This window comes from Gadus morhua, chromosome 14 (assembly GCF_902167405.1).
Source record: "Gadus morhua chromosome 14, gadMor3.0, whole genome shotgun sequence".
NCBI classification, from domain to species: domain Eukaryota; kingdom Metazoa; phylum Chordata; class Actinopteri; order Gadiformes; family Gadidae; genus Gadus; species Gadus morhua.
The window spans coordinates 27,002,424-27,019,791 of record NC_044061.1 but is presented as its reverse complement, the minus strand read 5'-3'; the positions used below and the strand labels follow the sequence as shown (position 1 = coordinate 27,019,791).

At 50.7% G+C, this 17,368-nt stretch overlaps 3 protein-coding genes and 1 long non-coding RNA gene across 8 annotated transcripts in view; 3 read left to right on the top strand and 1 right to left on the bottom strand.

The window, feature by feature from the left end:
- The window catches only part of pde8a (phosphodiesterase 8A), a 34,763-nt gene extending 30,113 nt beyond the window's left edge, over positions 1-4,650 (top strand). For both annotated transcript variants that reach the window (XM_030376057.1, XM_030376058.1), the window contains 4 exons: positions 1,040-1,172; positions 2,889-3,053; positions 3,944-4,073; positions 4,182-4,650. In XM_030376057.1, the coding sequence (XP_030231917.1) occupies positions 1,040-1,172; positions 2,889-3,053; positions 3,944-4,073; positions 4,182-4,288 (535 nt within the window). In that variant the 3' untranslated portion in view covers positions 4,289-4,650. The remainder of the gene's footprint in view (positions 1-1,039; positions 1,173-2,888; positions 3,054-3,943; positions 4,074-4,181) is intronic.
- A 1,326-nt stretch (positions 4,651-5,976) lies between these two features.
- On the bottom strand, positions 5,977-7,686 carry LOC115558179 (uncharacterized). Its single transcript, XR_003979299.1, has 3 exons — positions 7,529-7,686; positions 7,176-7,281; positions 5,977-7,054 (listed from the first exon to the last, which is right to left on the bottom strand). It is a non-coding gene; the product is annotated as an uncharacterized LOC115558179 (long non-coding RNA).
- A 429-nt stretch (positions 7,687-8,115) lies between these two features.
- fam219b (family with sequence similarity 219 member B) lies at positions 8,116-12,131 on the top strand. Its single transcript, XM_030376059.1, has 6 exons — positions 8,116-8,428; positions 8,919-9,027; positions 9,350-9,443; positions 9,699-9,776; positions 9,901-9,946; positions 10,269-12,131. The coding sequence occupies exons 1-6, from the start codon at positions 8,354-8,356 to the stop codon at positions 10,416-10,418; spliced, it is 552 nt and encodes a 183-aa protein (XP_030231919.1). The 5' UTR covers positions 8,116-8,353; the 3' UTR covers positions 10,419-12,131.
- A 504-nt stretch (positions 12,132-12,635) lies between these two features.
- The window catches only part of LOC115558176 (AT-rich interactive domain-containing protein 3B), a 54,874-nt gene continuing 50,141 nt past the window's right edge, over positions 12,636-17,368 (top strand). For all 4 annotated transcript variants that reach the window (XM_030376053.1, XM_030376056.1, XM_030376055.1 and 1 more), the window contains exons 1-2: positions 12,636-12,960; positions 13,843-14,544. In XM_030376053.1, the coding sequence (XP_030231913.1) occupies positions 12,925-12,960; positions 13,843-14,544 (738 nt within the window). In that variant the 5' untranslated portion in view covers positions 12,636-12,924. The remainder of the gene's footprint in view (positions 12,961-13,842; positions 14,545-17,368) is intronic.

The window sequence follows — 17,368 nt, the reverse complement described above, 5'->3', positions numbered from 1 at the left end:
CTGTCCCAGCTGACAGGGACCCATCGCTGTCCCAGGTGACATGAACCCACCGCTGTCCCAGCTAGCTGAATTTAACCCCCCGCTGTCCCAGCTGACATGAACCCAACACTGTCCCAGCTGACATGAACGCACGCTGTCCCAGCTGTCATGAACCCCACTCTGTCCTCGCTGACATGAACCCACCACTTACCCAGCTGACATGAACCCCCTGCTGTCCCAGCTGACATGAACCCAGCGCGGCCCCTGGCCAGAGGTTTTGTCTGTACTGTACACACAGCCCCCGAGCCCTGCAGAGATCTGATCTTTTGAGGGGAGAAGGAGGTCGGGGGGGCAGTTGAATGGCCCTGACTGTATTTACAAAGTCCTGGAAACATGGAAAACTCCAGTGATCATTTTAATTGCTGACATTATCCATGAAAGTTTGGACATGTTATCAACATCATCTGAGTCACACGGGCCAGGCTGGGGAGGAGGGGGGGAGGGGGCTGGTAATGTGATTTGATCCCAGAGCACCGAGGCTCACATGAACTGATCCCCCTGGTGGTGGTGGTGGTGGGGGGGGGGTCGACAATGCAGGCCATTCATTCCCACTGTCACTGCCATCAGAAGAGCCCAACTCTTCACACACACTTTCATGCAACCAAGCACACTCGTCTCACTTAACCATCTCTCCCTCCCTCCCTCTCTTTCTCACCCAATCCATTTCCTTCTTTCTCTCCCTCTCTCAACCACTCCATTTCAATCACTCTCCCTCTCACGCATTCCATTCCTCTCTCTCTCCCTCTCCATCCCTCTCTACCTCCTTCCCAATCAGTCCCCCTTCGCCCTCTCTCTCCCTCTCTCCTCACCCATTCTTTCTCTCTCCCTCTCTCACCCATTCCATTCCTCTCTCTCTCTTTCTCTCTCCCTCTCTCTCTCTCCCTGGATCATGTTCATGTTGTCCCGTCTCCCCCTCATGCGAGTGTCTCTGTTCCTCTGGCACTAATGAGTACCGGACGCTGTCTCATGTCTCACGCGTGTCCCTCTGTTCCTTCTACAGTAACGAGTACCGGACCCTGCGGCAAGCCATCATCGACATGGTGCTCGCCACGGAGATGACCAAGCACTTTGAACACGTCAACAAGTTCGTCAACAGCATCAACAAGCCACTAGCCGCGCTGGACGAGAACGGGGTGAGCGGGCGTCAGCAGACCCTCACATGTCAGACGTGAGCGTCTGGAGCTCAGCCAAAGGCTTCGGTATTTTACACACACAGTGTGAGACGGGGGATTGGTTCGATGGTTCAGGCAGCGAGACACTTGCGGGGTCAAAACCGACCATTGGAGAACACACTGGTGGTTCACCAGTAAGTAAAGTGGATCTGATAACCCACACCAGTTTCGGAAATTCCTCCAATACCGCATTTTAAGGCAGTATTGGAGGAATTTCCGAAACTGGTGGAGTTGCATCGTGTATGCGCCGATTTGATACCATCACATGACTCATTGAGTACGCAGGCTGAGAACATCGCCAACACTACGGTGTTATGCTGCGTTCGCTAACGGTCGGAGGGGGAAACGAGAAACAGGTCATCTCCGACGTACGTGCGTTCGATCTACCGAGTCGAAAACACATGGATGCTCATGCAAATGTATTGTTATAATTATAGATTATAAATGTATGTGATCTAGTTGTGAAAAAAGAAATTGTCGACAGTAGGTAAACATCGCTGTCATCGTTGGAGAACCCTTCAATAAGAACAAGTGCTGTTAGTAGTTATAATACTAGATGCTTTATCGGTTTATACTCGGTATCGGCCAATACTCAAGTTCAGGAATCTGAATCTATATTGGGATTGAAAAATGGTTTGGGAACATCTCCACCAGTCGGCCCGTCCTGGTGGAGATGTGTGCCCGGCCGGGCCCCTCAGCTGGGGCCGCGGGCAGCAGGTGTGTGCGGAGCTACCGGCCCGGAGGCCTGGGGGCGTCACCACAGCGGGGCCGTGGAGACGAGTGTGTGGGGGGGGAATCTGACAGTTTGGTTCCATCTTTCCCGTCTGGGTGTGGAATGCTTAGCACAGCCATTTAAAAGATGTCGGTTCTTTTAAGACACGGATGGTAGTAATAAATAATAAGAACGCTGACTTCATTACAACACTTCAGGCTTCATTCAGAACAGGGTTTTATTTTATCTTCTCCCACCGAGAGCAGAGTTTGGTCTGCTGAGAAGAACGCTCGGAGAACCAGCAGAGATGTGGAGACACGCGCGGGGTGTGGAACGCTGGCCTCTGCGGCATTCCCATCGTAAACATCAGGATGTCAAACAGTTAAAGTCCTTAATTAGAAGTTAGATGTAGGCCACACCGTAAGTAAGAATAGATCATCAACTCTCCTCTCGCCTTTTTGGAACAAAGAATAGGATCAAACGTTCTGTGTGTGTGAACCAAATGAGGCTTCCTCGCATGTTGTGTGCTAAAAATACAAAACTAATCAGGGATAGTTCAAGGGTGTAATAGCCACTCTCACATACTTTGCTATCTTCTGTCGAGATTAGCTACGTAACACAACCTAGAGGCTAACCTAGATCTCTCCCCCATGGACTACAGTCATGGCCGCTGTTGAGAACAAGCATCGATAGGTGTGTTAAAGTGGGCTCTAAAATACCAGGGTCGTATCCAGTCGTAGGTCCTGAGAGTAAGCTTTACATTTACATTTAGCTGACACTTTTATCCAGAGCGACTATAATAATTACATTTGTCGGAAGAGAGAAATTGGTAAATGAAGGATGTTCACAGAACCAAGAACCAAGCACTAACAATCACTAGTTTAACCCATTCCCTGTATGCAACAAAGATGGCTAGGATAAGATGCTTAACCATGCTAATGCTAAGCTCCTCTGATTGTTTCCAGGGTAACGGTGATGAGGAGTCCGTAAAGGGGGTCCTGACAACGCCGGAGAACCGCATCCTGATCAAGAGGATGCTCATCAAGTGCGCGGACATCTCCAACCCCTGCCGACCGCAGGAGCTGTGCATCGAGTGGGCTGGCCGCATCTCGGAGGAGTACTTTGCACAGGTGGAGAGCTAGAGGGTCACAGGGAGAGAGCTAGTGGGTCACAGAGAGCTAGTGCGTCACAGGGAGGGAGCTAGTGGGTCACAGAGAGCTAGTGGGTCACAGAGAGCTAGTGCGTCACAGAGAGCTAGTGCGTCACAGGGAGGGAGCTAGTGGGTCACAGAGAGCTAGTGGGTCACAGAGAGCTAGTGCGTCACAGAGAGCTAGTGCGTCACAGGGAGGGAGCTAGTGGGTCACAGAGAGCTAGTGGATCACAGAGAGCTAGTGCGTCACAGGGAGGGAGCTAGTGGGTCACAGAGAGCTAGTGGGTCACAGAGCTAGTGGGTCACAGAGAGCTAGTGGGTCACAGAGAGCTAGTGGATCACAGGGAGCTAGTGGATCACAGGGAGCTAGTGGATCACAGGGAGCTAGTGGGTCACAGAGAGCTAGTGGGTCACAGAGAGCTAGTGGGTCACAGAGAGCTAGTGGGTCACAGAGAGCTAGTGGGTCACAGAGAGCTAGTGGATCAGGGCCTGACCCACAAGTCGGTACTGCTGTTGTATTCTAAGCAGAAACAATGCACTTATTTTAGTCAGCTGTTGGGAGTTTTTGAGTGACCTCAATACCTAGATGTAACTTTATCACATAAATACAATAAAGAAGAAATTGAGACGGCCGGCTAATGGCAGTTCCTCTGTTCTGGGTCGCATATTGGTCTGCTACTGTCCAGTTAACATGTGCTGTGTTTCAGACCAGTTAACATTGTGTGATTCAGACCAGTTAACATGTGCTGTGTTTCAGTCCAGTTAATATGTGCGGTGTCCCTAACATGTACGGTGTCCCTAACATGTGCTGAGTTTCAGCCCAGCTAACATGTGCTGTGTCCCTAACATGTGCCGTGTCCTGTGCTCCAGACGGACGAGGAGAAGAGGCAGTGTCTTCCCGTGGTCATGCCCGTCTTCGATAGGAACACCTGTAGCATTCCCAAATCCCAGATCTCTTTCATCGACTACTTCATCACGGATATGTTCGACGCTTGGGACGGTAAGACGAGGAGCGAAGACCCCCAAACCATGGACCCTAAAAGCACAGCCTGCTGTACCTCTGACCTTTGCCCTCTGACCTGAACTTTGACCTTGTTTCCTCTTCCAGCCTTCGCCGACCTGCCGAACCTCATGCAGCATCTGGACAACAACTTCAAGTATTGGAAAGGCATGGACGACAGGAAGCTGCACAAGCTCAGACCCCCCCCAGAGTAGCCCCCCCCCTCCCCGGGATGCCACGACCCAGACCCCGTCCAAGGGGGGGGGGGGGGCCTCTCTCTGCTCCTCCTCCTCCTCACCGCTGGGTGGACTCTCTCCCCCGTGAGCCCAGCCTCCCCTGGGGGAGGGGGGAGGGGGGGGTCTCCCGCCTCGCACCCCCCCGCTTCTGTAGCGTGCCACCCCCAGCGGAACCTGTATCCTCGCTGCGGGACCCCCGTCTGCAGGGGGGGGGGGGAGGGGGGGCGTTAACGGACGCGGGGTGACACGCGGGGACAAAGTGGTACACATTAGCTGATGCACACATAGACACACAAACACGCATAGACATATATATATATATATATATATATATATATATATATATATATATATATATATATATATATATATATATATGCATACATACACACACACACATATACACACATATATACAGAGACAGACACACACAAATTTCCATATGAACTTGTTGCACCAGCCGGGTACCGTTGGCGGTCAGGTGATATGACTGAGAGAAGGTGTCCTGACAGAGGCTCCTCCTCCTGGCCCCAGCGCGGGTTCCTCCCGTCGGCGTCAGATAGGAGGACCTCTCCGTCCGAGCCTCCTGTTCATGAACTGGGCCCTGCAGAGCCCTGAGAACTACACTGGGACCTGTTCCAGTCCCGTTTCAGGTCCGGTCGCCGTCTCTCCGGCCTCCTCCTCCTCGTCCCCCTCCTCCTCTTCTTCTTCCTCCTTACCCTCCTCCTCATCCTCCTCCTCACCCTCCTCCCCTTCTTCCTCCTCCTCCTTCTACCCCTCCTCCTCAGCCTCACCCTCACCCTATTCCACTTCGTCCTCCTCCTCCTGGGCAGAGTAGCGATGCCCACTGCTGCCCCCTGGAGGCCACTGGATGGAAACACACTCCAGCGCTTTCCTTTTTTGGTTTTCCGTCTCGTCGTCTTCAAGCTCAGACACAACAGAGTGTGTGTGGTGACCTGTCCGTCATGAGAGTGTAGTGGGAGGGATGTGAGGTTCAGGGTGTATGAGAATTTGATAAAGGTCACCGTTGAGGGACAAACTTCCTCAACGTGATGATCATGGGTCATGGACTACGGATGGTCTGGTTATCCTCATTTTCATTTAGATGTTTCAATTTTATTTTTCCTGTTCTCTAAAATCATACATGGAATTAGGTAAAAGAACAAAATAAATTTTTAAAAAAAAGCAAAGCCAAAGCTGATTAAGATGAATAATACTATAACCCTCCAAGTCCATAATTATTACTTGTATGATGTATGACACCATTTTATTGCACTGTAAACAATAATAGAAATGTCTTTGTTTCACTGATTTGTCCAGGGATGTGATGTTGCATAAGTTATGTTATTTCTGACCATCGTGTGTGTGTGTGTGTGTGTGTGTGTGTGTGTGTGTGTGTGTGTGTGTGTGTGTGTGTGTGTGTGTGTGTGTGTGTGTGTGTGTGTGTGTGTGTGTGTGTGTGTGTGTTGTTGCAACAGTCCCTTACTCCTAGTTTAATGCTGTAAAACGCTTGACATTTGACAAACAGCAGAAATATATGTGAAAACATTATTTTGGACTTGAAATTAGTTTTTTTTTCCTCCCAGAAATGTTTGTATCTGGTTTATCCTACTGAAAAGACTGCCTTATTTTATACAATATTTATACAGTACAACCCACTGTGCAACTTCAACACACACCTGGAGTTTTTATTGTAACATAGTCAAAAGTTATGTTCATGTAAATCTCAATATTTTTCTAGACAATGACTTTTACACTGGAGTAACAGCAGATCACCGTTCCATCTGAACCCCTGTGAACGGGACGGCCTGGAGCGGAGTCCCGGAGGATCACGAGGACTGGGAGGTTCAGATGTGGGGTCTAGGTTTGTCTATCACTGTCTCCGCCCCTCAGAGGACCGGTCTCTGATCAGCACCGTTCTGTTCTGGCCTCGGTCAGCTCCTTATGCACAGACCCAGGGAACCACGTTTATTCAAGGTTGCTTTCAAGTGAGGATACTAATATATGTTTCAAAACGAGTTGCTTATTCGGTCAAAAGTCCTATTTAAAGCGTATGTAAAATGCCATAACAGCTAAGAGCAGATGATGGGTGAGATGTGATGACCATGGTTTGTTGTTTTCTCTCGGACAGAACTGTACACTCGATCTCGGGACTTGTTTATTTCTTCTGATTCAATTCTTGGTCCGAAGACACGGAAACAAATAAATTAGAGTTATTCAATGAAAAATAAAATAATGTCAACTATGACTTGACCACCTATTGTCGGTACTGCACCACTCTACGCTTATTTATTTTTGTATTGCTCTCCAGCCTCTCTTGCACAACTGTTATGTTGCATGACTAATTTACATTCATCAAGAAAATACTTCCTTACATTTTCAAGACAAAGTTCAGGATCACAGCAATGATGGTTCTGATCACTGAAGGGTTTAGAGCCATGAAAGATCATTCATGAAACAATCTGTATTTAAAATTTTGTATACAAATTAAAGGAATCAAATTTGAAAATACTTAATCTCAAATGAATGTAGGCATTGTGATTCAATTGTCAGAGCGCTAGGGGGAGCTAAACTTGGCCAGAACATGGCTTATGTGATAACTGACCCAAGCAGCAGGCCTGAGACAAAAACAAGTTGGTGCTTCAGGGGACACCTTCATTGGACGAATTGATTACGAGTTAATGTGGATGTTGGCTTCTGTGGTTGAAGATCGCCGTGGTGTGTTGCAATATCCGGGGATTGGACCTGCATAAAAACCAACAAGATACACCAAGGTAAGGCTCACATCAGAAAGCTCATACAAACCAATAAACATTGGAGTTTCAAGTGAGCTGCTAGATGGTTTCAGAACACTGCTCAGAATCACCTCATGGTCTCTCTTGAGGGTCTGCCTCTCCTGGCCGGTAACATGGACAGGCGGATACTGTTTGTTCCACCAATTAATCTTAAATATTAAAGTTAATTTGTTGTTTCTGGGGATGAAAATGAAAAATCGGTTTGGTTGTCACATTACTGATTCTATTTGTTGGTGGTTGTGAGTTTCAGGCCTGGATGGTTTCATAATAATTTGGATAACTGTCAAATATTCCGGGTGCCTGAATGACATAATACATTAAGAAACGTATACTAAGAAATTAATCAAGAAGCACATAGGAGTTCTTGATGGGAATCCTAGGGTTTATGGAACGAAGATTAGGATGGTCAGGCCGGAGGACATACCTTACTGGGCGCTGGCCTGTACTGGGAGGAGGTCTGCTGGGCGGCGCGCTGATCTCTGGTCTGTACTGGGCCGGAGGCTCGTGACGTCATCGTTGGAGGGGCCAATCAGGGCGCCGTGTTGCTTTTCCCATCGGCCTCAAACTGTTGATGTCCATTTAAAGGGACAGTACTTGAAAAGTCTGCCAGACTCCACGACAAAAAAAAATGCTGTTTTATTTCATGACTCTTATTTATCTAAATACTCGTGTCTTTTTGAGAGACAAAACAGCAATAATCGTATTCTACATATTAGTAACCGGTCCATAACGTTACTGTCTGTTGATTTGACAACTGTCATCTTTCTAACAAATCCACAAGTTCTTTCCTCATGCATGGATAACTTAATATTACAATGATGCATACCGATGGATGCATTGTTTTAAGAGCAGACCAATCGTTTATTTGGAGTGTAGACGAAACTGTGTGCAATAATTCCGAGTTGTTTTGAACAAGACATTGACGTCAAAGCTGTTATCGTGATGTTTGGGAATTGTGGGAAATGGTGTTCATTTCAAACCCACACATTGACGGACAGCTGTCAACCCGAATTATGACTGTGTGCTTGCGTCACTTTTTTTTTCCTTTTTATTTTAGAAATAACTTAGAGATTTGGATCAGATATCAAAGATGTCCTAATCGAAACGAAACTAAACCCGGAAGTTCCGGTCGCTCAGAGGCGACAGCTCAGCGCCTCCCAGCCCCCTGATCCTCCGGTTGAGTCGCCTGTCGGGACACTCATACAACCATGGCTTTATCGTGTCGTAAAGCGTGATTAATCACACCAAGATGATGAGCGACATTATCGAGGAACAAGAGAAGGACACGCTTCTGGAGGCACGGCCCGGCACGCAGGAGCTGGCGGTGAGGAGCACTCCTCCAGGGGGGTCCGCAGAGAATCACTCCTCCAGGGGACCTGAGGGGAGCCCCGAGAGAAGAACTCCTCCAGGAGCGGGCTCTGTCACGCTTCCTGGAGGAGTTCTCCCGTCAGGAGTTCACTGACGGGAGCACTGACGGGAGCACTGACAGCTCACCTGTTTTTTGTTGTTGTTGTTGTTGTTGTTGTTGTTGTTGTTGTTGTTGTTGTTGTTGCCACATGTAATACCGACATTGTGAACTACAGGTAATGTGAAGCTAAACGTATCGCAACAGAAGGGGTCCCACTCTGCATCCATCCCCTCAATGGTTCAGTAAGCACTCCTATCTGGATGCAAAAGTTCATTAGTGAGCTGTTTGGTTTCCATGTCTGTGCTCCTCCAACAGAACCAGTATATCTCTGACGCTACTCGTTTCGCATTCCAAACCAACCAGTCCTGTCAGTTGTCTCTAATGCCACATTCACCCTCCAACCCAGGGTCCTGTCGGAGGGGCCCGACCCAAGACCTCCGATGGAGGGCTCCGCCCCCTGGAGAAGAGGGGGCCCTACATCATGTCCAGAGTTCCGGCCATCCACCTTAAACTCAGTAAGTCGAGGAGTGCGTAATCGTAAAGTTTTATAGAAATAGAAAAACATCTTCAACTAAACATTGAATATTATTTTGACTAAACAAATTCTCATTACAATTACATTTGAAGAAGCATGAAATCAAATGATAAAATAAACACCGAAATGAGTGGTTGAGTTTTTGAATCAGTGAGACACATTAGCATGAATTGTAACAACGGTGTAACAAGTGTTAATATGCGTGTCTGTATATTTACAAATGTAACTGACTCTCTCAGCTACAGTCCTACCCGGTCCTACCCAGTTCTACTCAGTGACTGATTCTGCTTGTGTCTCCGTAGAGAAACACCGGGAGTTGGCCAGGAAAGCTCTGAAGAAGAAGTCTCTGACCGCAGGCGCTCCTGTGATGCAGCAGCCGAGACAAGGCCCAAAGAGGTCCGTGGAAGGTTTAGGAAGGAGCTCTGCTGAGTCGTATCGTTGTGACGGCTAGTACTGATGTCACAATATCAACCTCTTCACCAAAATGTGGATATATATGCAAATATACTGGGGGGGGGGGGGGGGGGGGGGGGAGAACACAATGTGTGCAGACGCGCTGCACGGTGGAATGTGGATGCAGGCCGCTGAGGTCGGTGTGGATTCCGGTTCTTCGGGTTCTGATCATTAGTTTTTATTTCCTGGTCTATTTAGAGCCATGAAGTTCAACAAGGGTTACGCCGCGCTCAGCCAGCACGCGGAGGACACCCTGGTGGTGCTGGACTCGGACAGGTAGCTCTTTAAAAAAAACGGACAATTGCCTCCCCGATTATGTTTCGTGATACATTTAGAATATGTCAGTGCATGTCTTGGGTCCTGTGGTTGTACCCTCCTGATGTTGTCTTTACCTCCTCAGTGATGAAGAGGTGGAGCAGTACTCCTCAGGCTATTCCTCAGCAGAGGTGAGTAGGCGCAGGAGGGGGAATAGCGTTCACGTAAAATGACGTGAATGCACGTGAAAGCGCTCAAAGCACTATGAGTGCGAGAAAATCGCTATTCAAATACAATGTATTATTATTATTAATAGCATTTCCTTTTATTAGGGATAAACCAGGCACCGTACCTTTATCTCTCTGTCTGTCTGGCACTCTCTTTCCTCACTCCTTGTCTCTCTCTCTCTCTCTCTTTCTCTCTCTCTCTCTCTCTCTCTCTCTCTCTCTCTCTCTCTCTCTCCCTCTCCCTCTCCCTCTCCCTCTCCCTCTCTCTCTCTCTGCGTGTCTTCAGGTCCATCCAGACCTGAGCCGTCAGCTCCTGCAGGATGGCTACCGTCTGGACGAGGTCCCGGACGACGAGGACCTGGACCTCATCCCCCCCAAAGCCATGGGCTCCTCTGGGTGCTGCTGCCTCCAGGTCCCCTCCTGCTGCATGCAGTGAGACCGCCTCCTCCACCAACACCATCACCTCCTCCACCAACACCACCGCCACCTCCGGATCCCCTCCTCTCATATCATCCTCAGTGACCAGGAGACCCTTCACCCCTGATGGGGAAGACCTGAGCTGCTGAGCCCAACCCCCTGCCCCCCCTGCCCTCACTGAGTGACGTCGGTGGTGCTGGTGGTGCTGGAGATGTGCAGTCAGCAGCAGTTGAGCAGCACCAGTGAGGAGCACGGACCCTTTCCCACTGTGACGCCCCTCAGAAGCGGTTGGTTCTTTTAACAGCTGAGACAAAACGCTGGCCCCGCCCACGTCCGGCTGGCCCCACCCATGCCGGCTGACCCCGCCAATGACCCCTGCTGGTGGCTGGGTCCGTATCTGGAGTCACAATAGCGCAGCAGGTTCCCCTTGGGGGGTACTGGGACAGCGACTACAGACCAGTAACTCTTCATAGCCCCAGTCCAATCCTCCACTCTTCCAATCTCCCAGTCCCCCCCCCCCCCCCCCCCCCCCTGTTGGTCTGTTCGGTTCCTGTTGGTTTTTACATCGTGGCTCCCATCGACTTTTATCACTGTTTATTTACAACACAATGTGTAATGTTACATGACCTAATATTGTCTTAAATGTCTCCCACTACTGCATTGAGGGATGTGTTGCAACACCTTCCGGCTGAGAGTTGGATTGTTATCTGGCTGCTCTCACTACCTCTGTGTTTCCACCAGTGTTTCCACCAGATGTTCTGAGCGTGAGTGGAGGCGTTCATGTGTGTTTGACTGTGGAAACTAGAGCGTGTGACACAGCCGTCTCTTCAACCACATGTGAGGCAGAACTGTACCCCAGAATAGACGGCTTCCAAAATAATATATACTGTATATATATCTAAACACACACACACACCCACCCACCCACACACACACACGCACACACACACACGCACACACACACACACACACACACACACACACACACACACACACACACACACACACACACACACACACACACACACACACACACACAATATTATATATATATATAATATTGGCAATACAAGCAACACACATCAGCCTATGCTAAAGAGAAACATGTTATATAGGAGAAGGAATATGACAAACCTGTTGATTCGGTATTACCATCAAACTTAGACCAAACCACAAATCTAAACGGCACCTTTTAATTCCTCTTTACAATGCAACATCCTCCCTCCCATGTGCACTAGTGTTTACTCAGTCTATGTTACCACGGTAACGCAGTGGCTTGCTGCCTGCTAACAAATGCCTGGACCAGACGACCCGAGAGGCAGATGACAAGGCCAACTCGCTGCAGGGGTGATCGATGCTGAGCTGAAGTGTACATTGAAGAAAGTCTCTTTCACCATGGGTCTCTGTGAGTGGTGATGAACGCGCCGTATATGTTTGAGAAAACGACCTCTGAGGGACACCTCTCTGTCTTCGGCGCTCTGCGTGTTCTCTCTGTCTTCACTGGACTTGACGACAAGCAGAGATCATTATATAGTTAACGTCTGTCTACTTTATTGCTACATCTGTCTACCAGTCTGGTCATTTACTTTGCAAAAATGTCTGTGTTACTGAGTGCTGGAAACAATAACTTGAAATTGTTACTTTAACCTAATATCACACTACTTATTACTATTAATTTTTGTATTATAACTTTTATTTTACTTCACTGAATAAAATATTATCTAAACCATGAGCTTTATTTTAATGACTTCCATTTTCCAGGACATTCAGCTCTTCCTCAAAGAAAAAGGTTAATTATGAGTAGAGTAAATGTTGATAACGGCTTTTGTGCACACCGTGTATATGCATTAACTCCCCGCTAGGTGGCGTAGTGTAACTACAATACGTTGGGCTGCAACGATTTAATTCCGTTTAATTGCAAATCAGGATCAAATTAAGTTCCGTCGTTTCAGCTATATTCGATGATAATTATATGCAATATCTCACATGTCTCACCAGCTAACTCACCTTCCACAACATCAATAAAAAAATAACGAAATAGTTTTCAATGCTGGTTCTTGAATAGGTATGTCATTGGGGGAAATTAAAACGGATTTTTTGATGGTTGAATTAAACATTTGGAACATGCGGGTAGTGAGGTAATGTGCATGTTGTGGAGTTTCACGGCCCTCGGAGCGCAGGCCCTGGGCGGGCCCTCGGAGCGCTGCGCCGCGGACCTGTTGCGTCCCTGGGCGGGCCCTAACGCGGCTGGGCGCTCAGGAGGGGAGGAATTGAAGGGGAGGAAAAGCGAGTCAAGGGAGTTACCTCTACGCTTTTCGAGTTATGAGATCGGGCCATTTTCCAGTCGGCCCTTTTTTATATTAAAGGAGTAAACGCATTGGGATAAAGAGTATTTAAAAGGCACCAGTGGACGTTGTCGCCGCTCCGACGTTGAAATCTCCCGTGCGTGCACATTTCCTCCGTGTGTTTACTAGTGATTGAAAGCGTGCCAGCAACGAGGGAAGAGGAGAAGCAAGGAAGGAGGGATGGTGGACAATTCCAGTAGCAGCAAGGCACAAATGGTGAGTTGTCTCCCCGCTGAGCAGCTCCTCTCCTCCGCCGCGGTGGTCTCTCAGCCCGGCTCCGGGGGTCTTTCGGCCAGGGTCCGGGGGTCTCTCAGCCCGGGTCTGAGGGTCTCTGAGCCTGGATCTGGTGGTCTCTCAGCCCGGGTCCGGGGGTCTCTGAGCCCGGGTCCGGTGGTCTCTCAGCCCGGGTCTGAGGGTCTCTGAGCCCGGATCTGGTGGTCTGTCAGCCCGGCTCCGGTGGTCTCTCAGCCCGGGTCCGGTTGTCCCTCAGCCTGGGTCTGGTGGTCCTCCTGCTCCATGACACAATCAGGCCAATCTGTGGACCTAATGCATGTCGTCTATATGTTTACTGTAAACTATTTAGCCCTCAGTCTGTGTTTAGTTGGATCGTTATGTGAAACACTGTCTGTTTTTTTTCGCGATAGGACACCCGTTTGGCAAGTATGTTTTTTCCCCCTTATGATAGACACAAACGTAAAAAAAACTTTTTGCATTGTGCTGCGAGTGTCACCGTTTATGGGCTTACATTGAGTTACATTGAAACCCTGGCTTCCCGTTGCTGCTGTATTGTTTCCAGTTTAACGTGTATTACCGTTTTAATGTCAGTATTTGTAAGGGGTTTCTAATGACAGGATATTATGCTTGTATGTAATGTATGCACCATATTTATTCATATTGTCTAATATTAAACCCGCTGCAGTCCTTTAATGTCCACAGTCGTGCGTTGCGGTTTGGTTATATATTTCGGTTTATATATTTCTGGCACGGCTCCAATTCAATGCCTGGAATTGTATAACGCACCTTACCAAAGGTCAAATGAATTATGTTTGTGACATGTGTGTATGTGACACATGTCCGTCTTCCCTTTCCGTCCCGCAGCCCAGCATGTCTCAGGAGGCCAGTGTAGCGAGCGTCTACTCCCAGGGGGGCTCGTACCCCCAGGGGGGCTCCACTGGCGGCATGAAGCTGGAGGCGGTCATGGAGCAGCTGCAGCGGCAGCAGCAGGCCCGGCTGGAGATGGAGCGCAAGGAGCGGCGTCTCCGCGAGGCGCACATCATGTACGCCCAGCAGGTCGCCGCGCAGCAGGCCATCCTGGCCGCCGCCCGTGCCTCGGGGGCCGGCTTCATGGGCAAGGGGGGCGCCCTGTCGGGGGCCCTGCCCCTCGGGGTGGTGGCCCCGCCGCCCCGGGTGTCCAACCAGAGCAGCGTGGACTCGGAGCGCGAGGACGAGGAGGAGCGGGGGCGGGACTCCATGGAGGAGGACGAGGAGGAGGAGATGATGGAGGCGGACGAGATCAGCGAGGAGGAGGAGGAGGAGGGGGAGGAGGCGGGGGCACGCGGCGCCAGCGGCCTGGAGTTCCTCCGCAAGCAGACGCTGGCGCTGCAGCAGAGCGCCGTGCGGAGCCTGCCCCCCGTGCGGCCCTTCGTCAGCTACCCCGCCGTGCCCCCCCCCCAGAGGCCGGCATCGCCCCCCGTGCGGGTGAAGCAGGAGCCCGACGAGAGCCTCTCCCCCGTGGGGCCGCACTCGGCCCCCTCCCCCAACGGGCAGGCGGACTGGAGCTACGACGAGCAGTTCAAACAGGTGAGCGCTAGCACGCCGCCGCCGCCTATGCGACCCCCCTCTGACCACTGGATAGCTCCTCGTTAGCTCCGTGTTAGCGGCGCTGGACCCGCTCGGCTCTGTGTTCCTGAAGCCATTCTCTCAGCAGCTCCGCTCAGAGAGAATAGGTGACAGGTTACACCCCCCCCCCCCCCCCCCCCTATGAGTCACCGGTCGGTGAGTCGCTCATCAGTAAGGCAACACGCCGACTGATTCAGCGGTACTCCCCTGACATGTGTAGCGATGACTCAGTCAGTGTGTCGTAGCGTTCTTACGGGAGCCGCGGCTCCCCTCAGAGCGCAGAGCGAGCGCTGAGTGGTTTAGTGACGCCTGGAGAAGGAGAGCTAAACGCCGGTTCAATTTCGGCGCTCCAGCTGTGTGTTCCCCCCCCCACCCCCCGGGGAACCGGTATAATCCCGCCGCCGTGCCCACCTCCTCCAGCGCTGTCTCTGGGAGACCCTTCAGATGTCAGCGGCTCTCTGACCGCCCCTCACCCAAAAAAACCTCCTTTAAGTGGTACCTGGCAGCGGGCCAGGCGCTCTGAGCGGCTCTCTCCTCTCTTCTTCTCTCCTCTGCTCTCGCTCTCCTCTTCCTCTGCTCTCTCTCCTCCACTCTTTCGGATCTTTCTTTTTCTCTCTCTCTCTCTCTCCCTCTCTCTCTCTCTCTCTCTCTCTCTCTCTCTCTCTCTCTCTCTCTCTATCTATCTATCTATCTATCTATCTATCTATCTATCTATCTATCTATCTATCTATCTATCTATCTATCTATCTATCTATCTCTCTCTCCGTGTGTGTGTGTGTGTGTGTGTGTGTGTGTGTGTGTGTGTGTGTGTGTGTGTGTGTGTGTGTGTGTGTGTGTGTGTGTGTGTGTGTGTGTGTGTGTGTGTGTGTGTGTGTGTGTGTGTGTGAGCGTCGCTCCGTCTCGGCCTTGGCCCCGGTCCAACTAGCGGGTTCAGTCAAAGCAGGACTGCCGCTGGGAGGCTGGCGGTGGCGGGGCCGGCACGGGGCCGCTCTCCGGGGCCCGAGGAGGAGGGGCCCCAGCACAGTAGCGGCCGCTTTACACCCTCCAGTGTTTCGGATGTCTGCCAAGTGTACTTTCACTCGAAGGTAAATATTGCCTCACTGTAACAGTACGCAGGAATGCTCCGTCGGAGCCAAGTCTCTGACTGCAGTGTGTGGCCACGCAGCGGCAGGGAAGCAGCAGGTCGAGGTGAGAAGAGAGAGAGAGAGAGAGAGAGAGCATCAGCTGACCCCTGTTATGTTTATCATTTGAAACATTTGGATTGAACCCTTTAATGTCGCTCCTCCTCCGGCTCTGTCCGTGCCTCTGTCCGGGCGTCGTGCCCGCCTCTCCCCCACGGGGCCGGGGGTATAAACAGCCCGAGGTGGAACACGACTGCGCCGTGTCAGAAGGTGTGTAGTATGTGTGCGAACGGCGCTATCATGTGCTAGCACTTTATTGCCGTCTATTTAAAGGCAAATGTCTTTCAGCAGTGCCTCTTGAGCCCGGAGTATATTTAGCCCACGGTGCCGCTCTGTGGCGCTGGCAGGGAGATGTCTCAGAATGCAGAGTGCTGGTGGGGATAGCAGTAGTAGAAATACTAATTATGGTACAATTAGGTCCTTTGTGAGGCTTGTAATGATGGGTGGGAGGGTTTAGTAGACCTCATAGCAGCGGTGATCGGGGGGGGAGCCTCTCTGATAGCGGTGGGGTCTGGCTGGGTTTGATATCTGCTGGGTTTGATACGCGCTGTGTATCAGGGGGCCTCTGGTCTCTGGGAGCTGCTATGAGCTGTCAGCCCGCGGATGTGTGGCCCTGCTCTCTGGAACGTGGCGGGATCAGCAGCTTGGCCCGCTGAATAAGGCTGCATTGTGCGGCCGTTGTGTCCAGCGGTGTGGGGCCGGCAGGACGCGCTGCGGCCATTGTCCCGCGAGGCACTCGTGTTTTGTGTGAGCCTTGGTGACGAGAGGGAAGATCACAGCAGCAGAGTAGGGCCCGGGCCGGAGCCAGGGTGGGCCTGTGTCTTTTATGGGGGGGGGGGGCGGGCTGAGCCCAGAGAGGGGGGGGGGGGGGCGGGCAGGGGAGGGGGGGGATTGGGGGGGCTAGTGCATTATGGGACAAGAATTGGTCTGGGCCTTTTTTTGTTTCCTCCCTTTTATCTGGTCTGTCATTATGTCAGCTCTGCAGTATTTAATGATGGCTCATCTCTTCAGCCTGGTAGGGTTACACCCGGGGGGGGGCAGTAAAGGCAGGGCAACAGTGTTGTTTTTGATGTCATTGTCTCTGAGGGGCCAGAGACGAGCCTCCCCCATAAAATACCATCCCCCGTATAATACTGTCCCCCATAAAATACTGTCCCCCGTATAATACTGTCCCCCATAAAATACTGTCCCCCGTATAATACTGTCCCCCATAAAATACTGTCCCCCGTATAATACTGTCCCCCGTATAATACTGTCCCAGTCTAATACTGTCCCCATATAATACTGTCTCCGTATAATACTCTGCCCCCATTTCTAAAGTCTCCTTTACAATGCTGACCCCCCCCGTCTAATACTGGTCCCCGTAAAATAGTGTCCCCCCTATATTATCGCCCCCCCCCATTTATAACGTCCCCTATATAATACTGTCCCCTGTATAATAGCGTCCTCAGTATAATAACCTCCCCCCTTTCAAACCCTCCCTGTATAATACTGTCCCATAGCACCAGTACCATGTACTGGTGGTTGTGGTCCCGTACTGGTGGTGGTCCCCATAGCACCAGCACCATGTACTGGTGGTGGTGGTCCCATACTGGTGGTGGTCC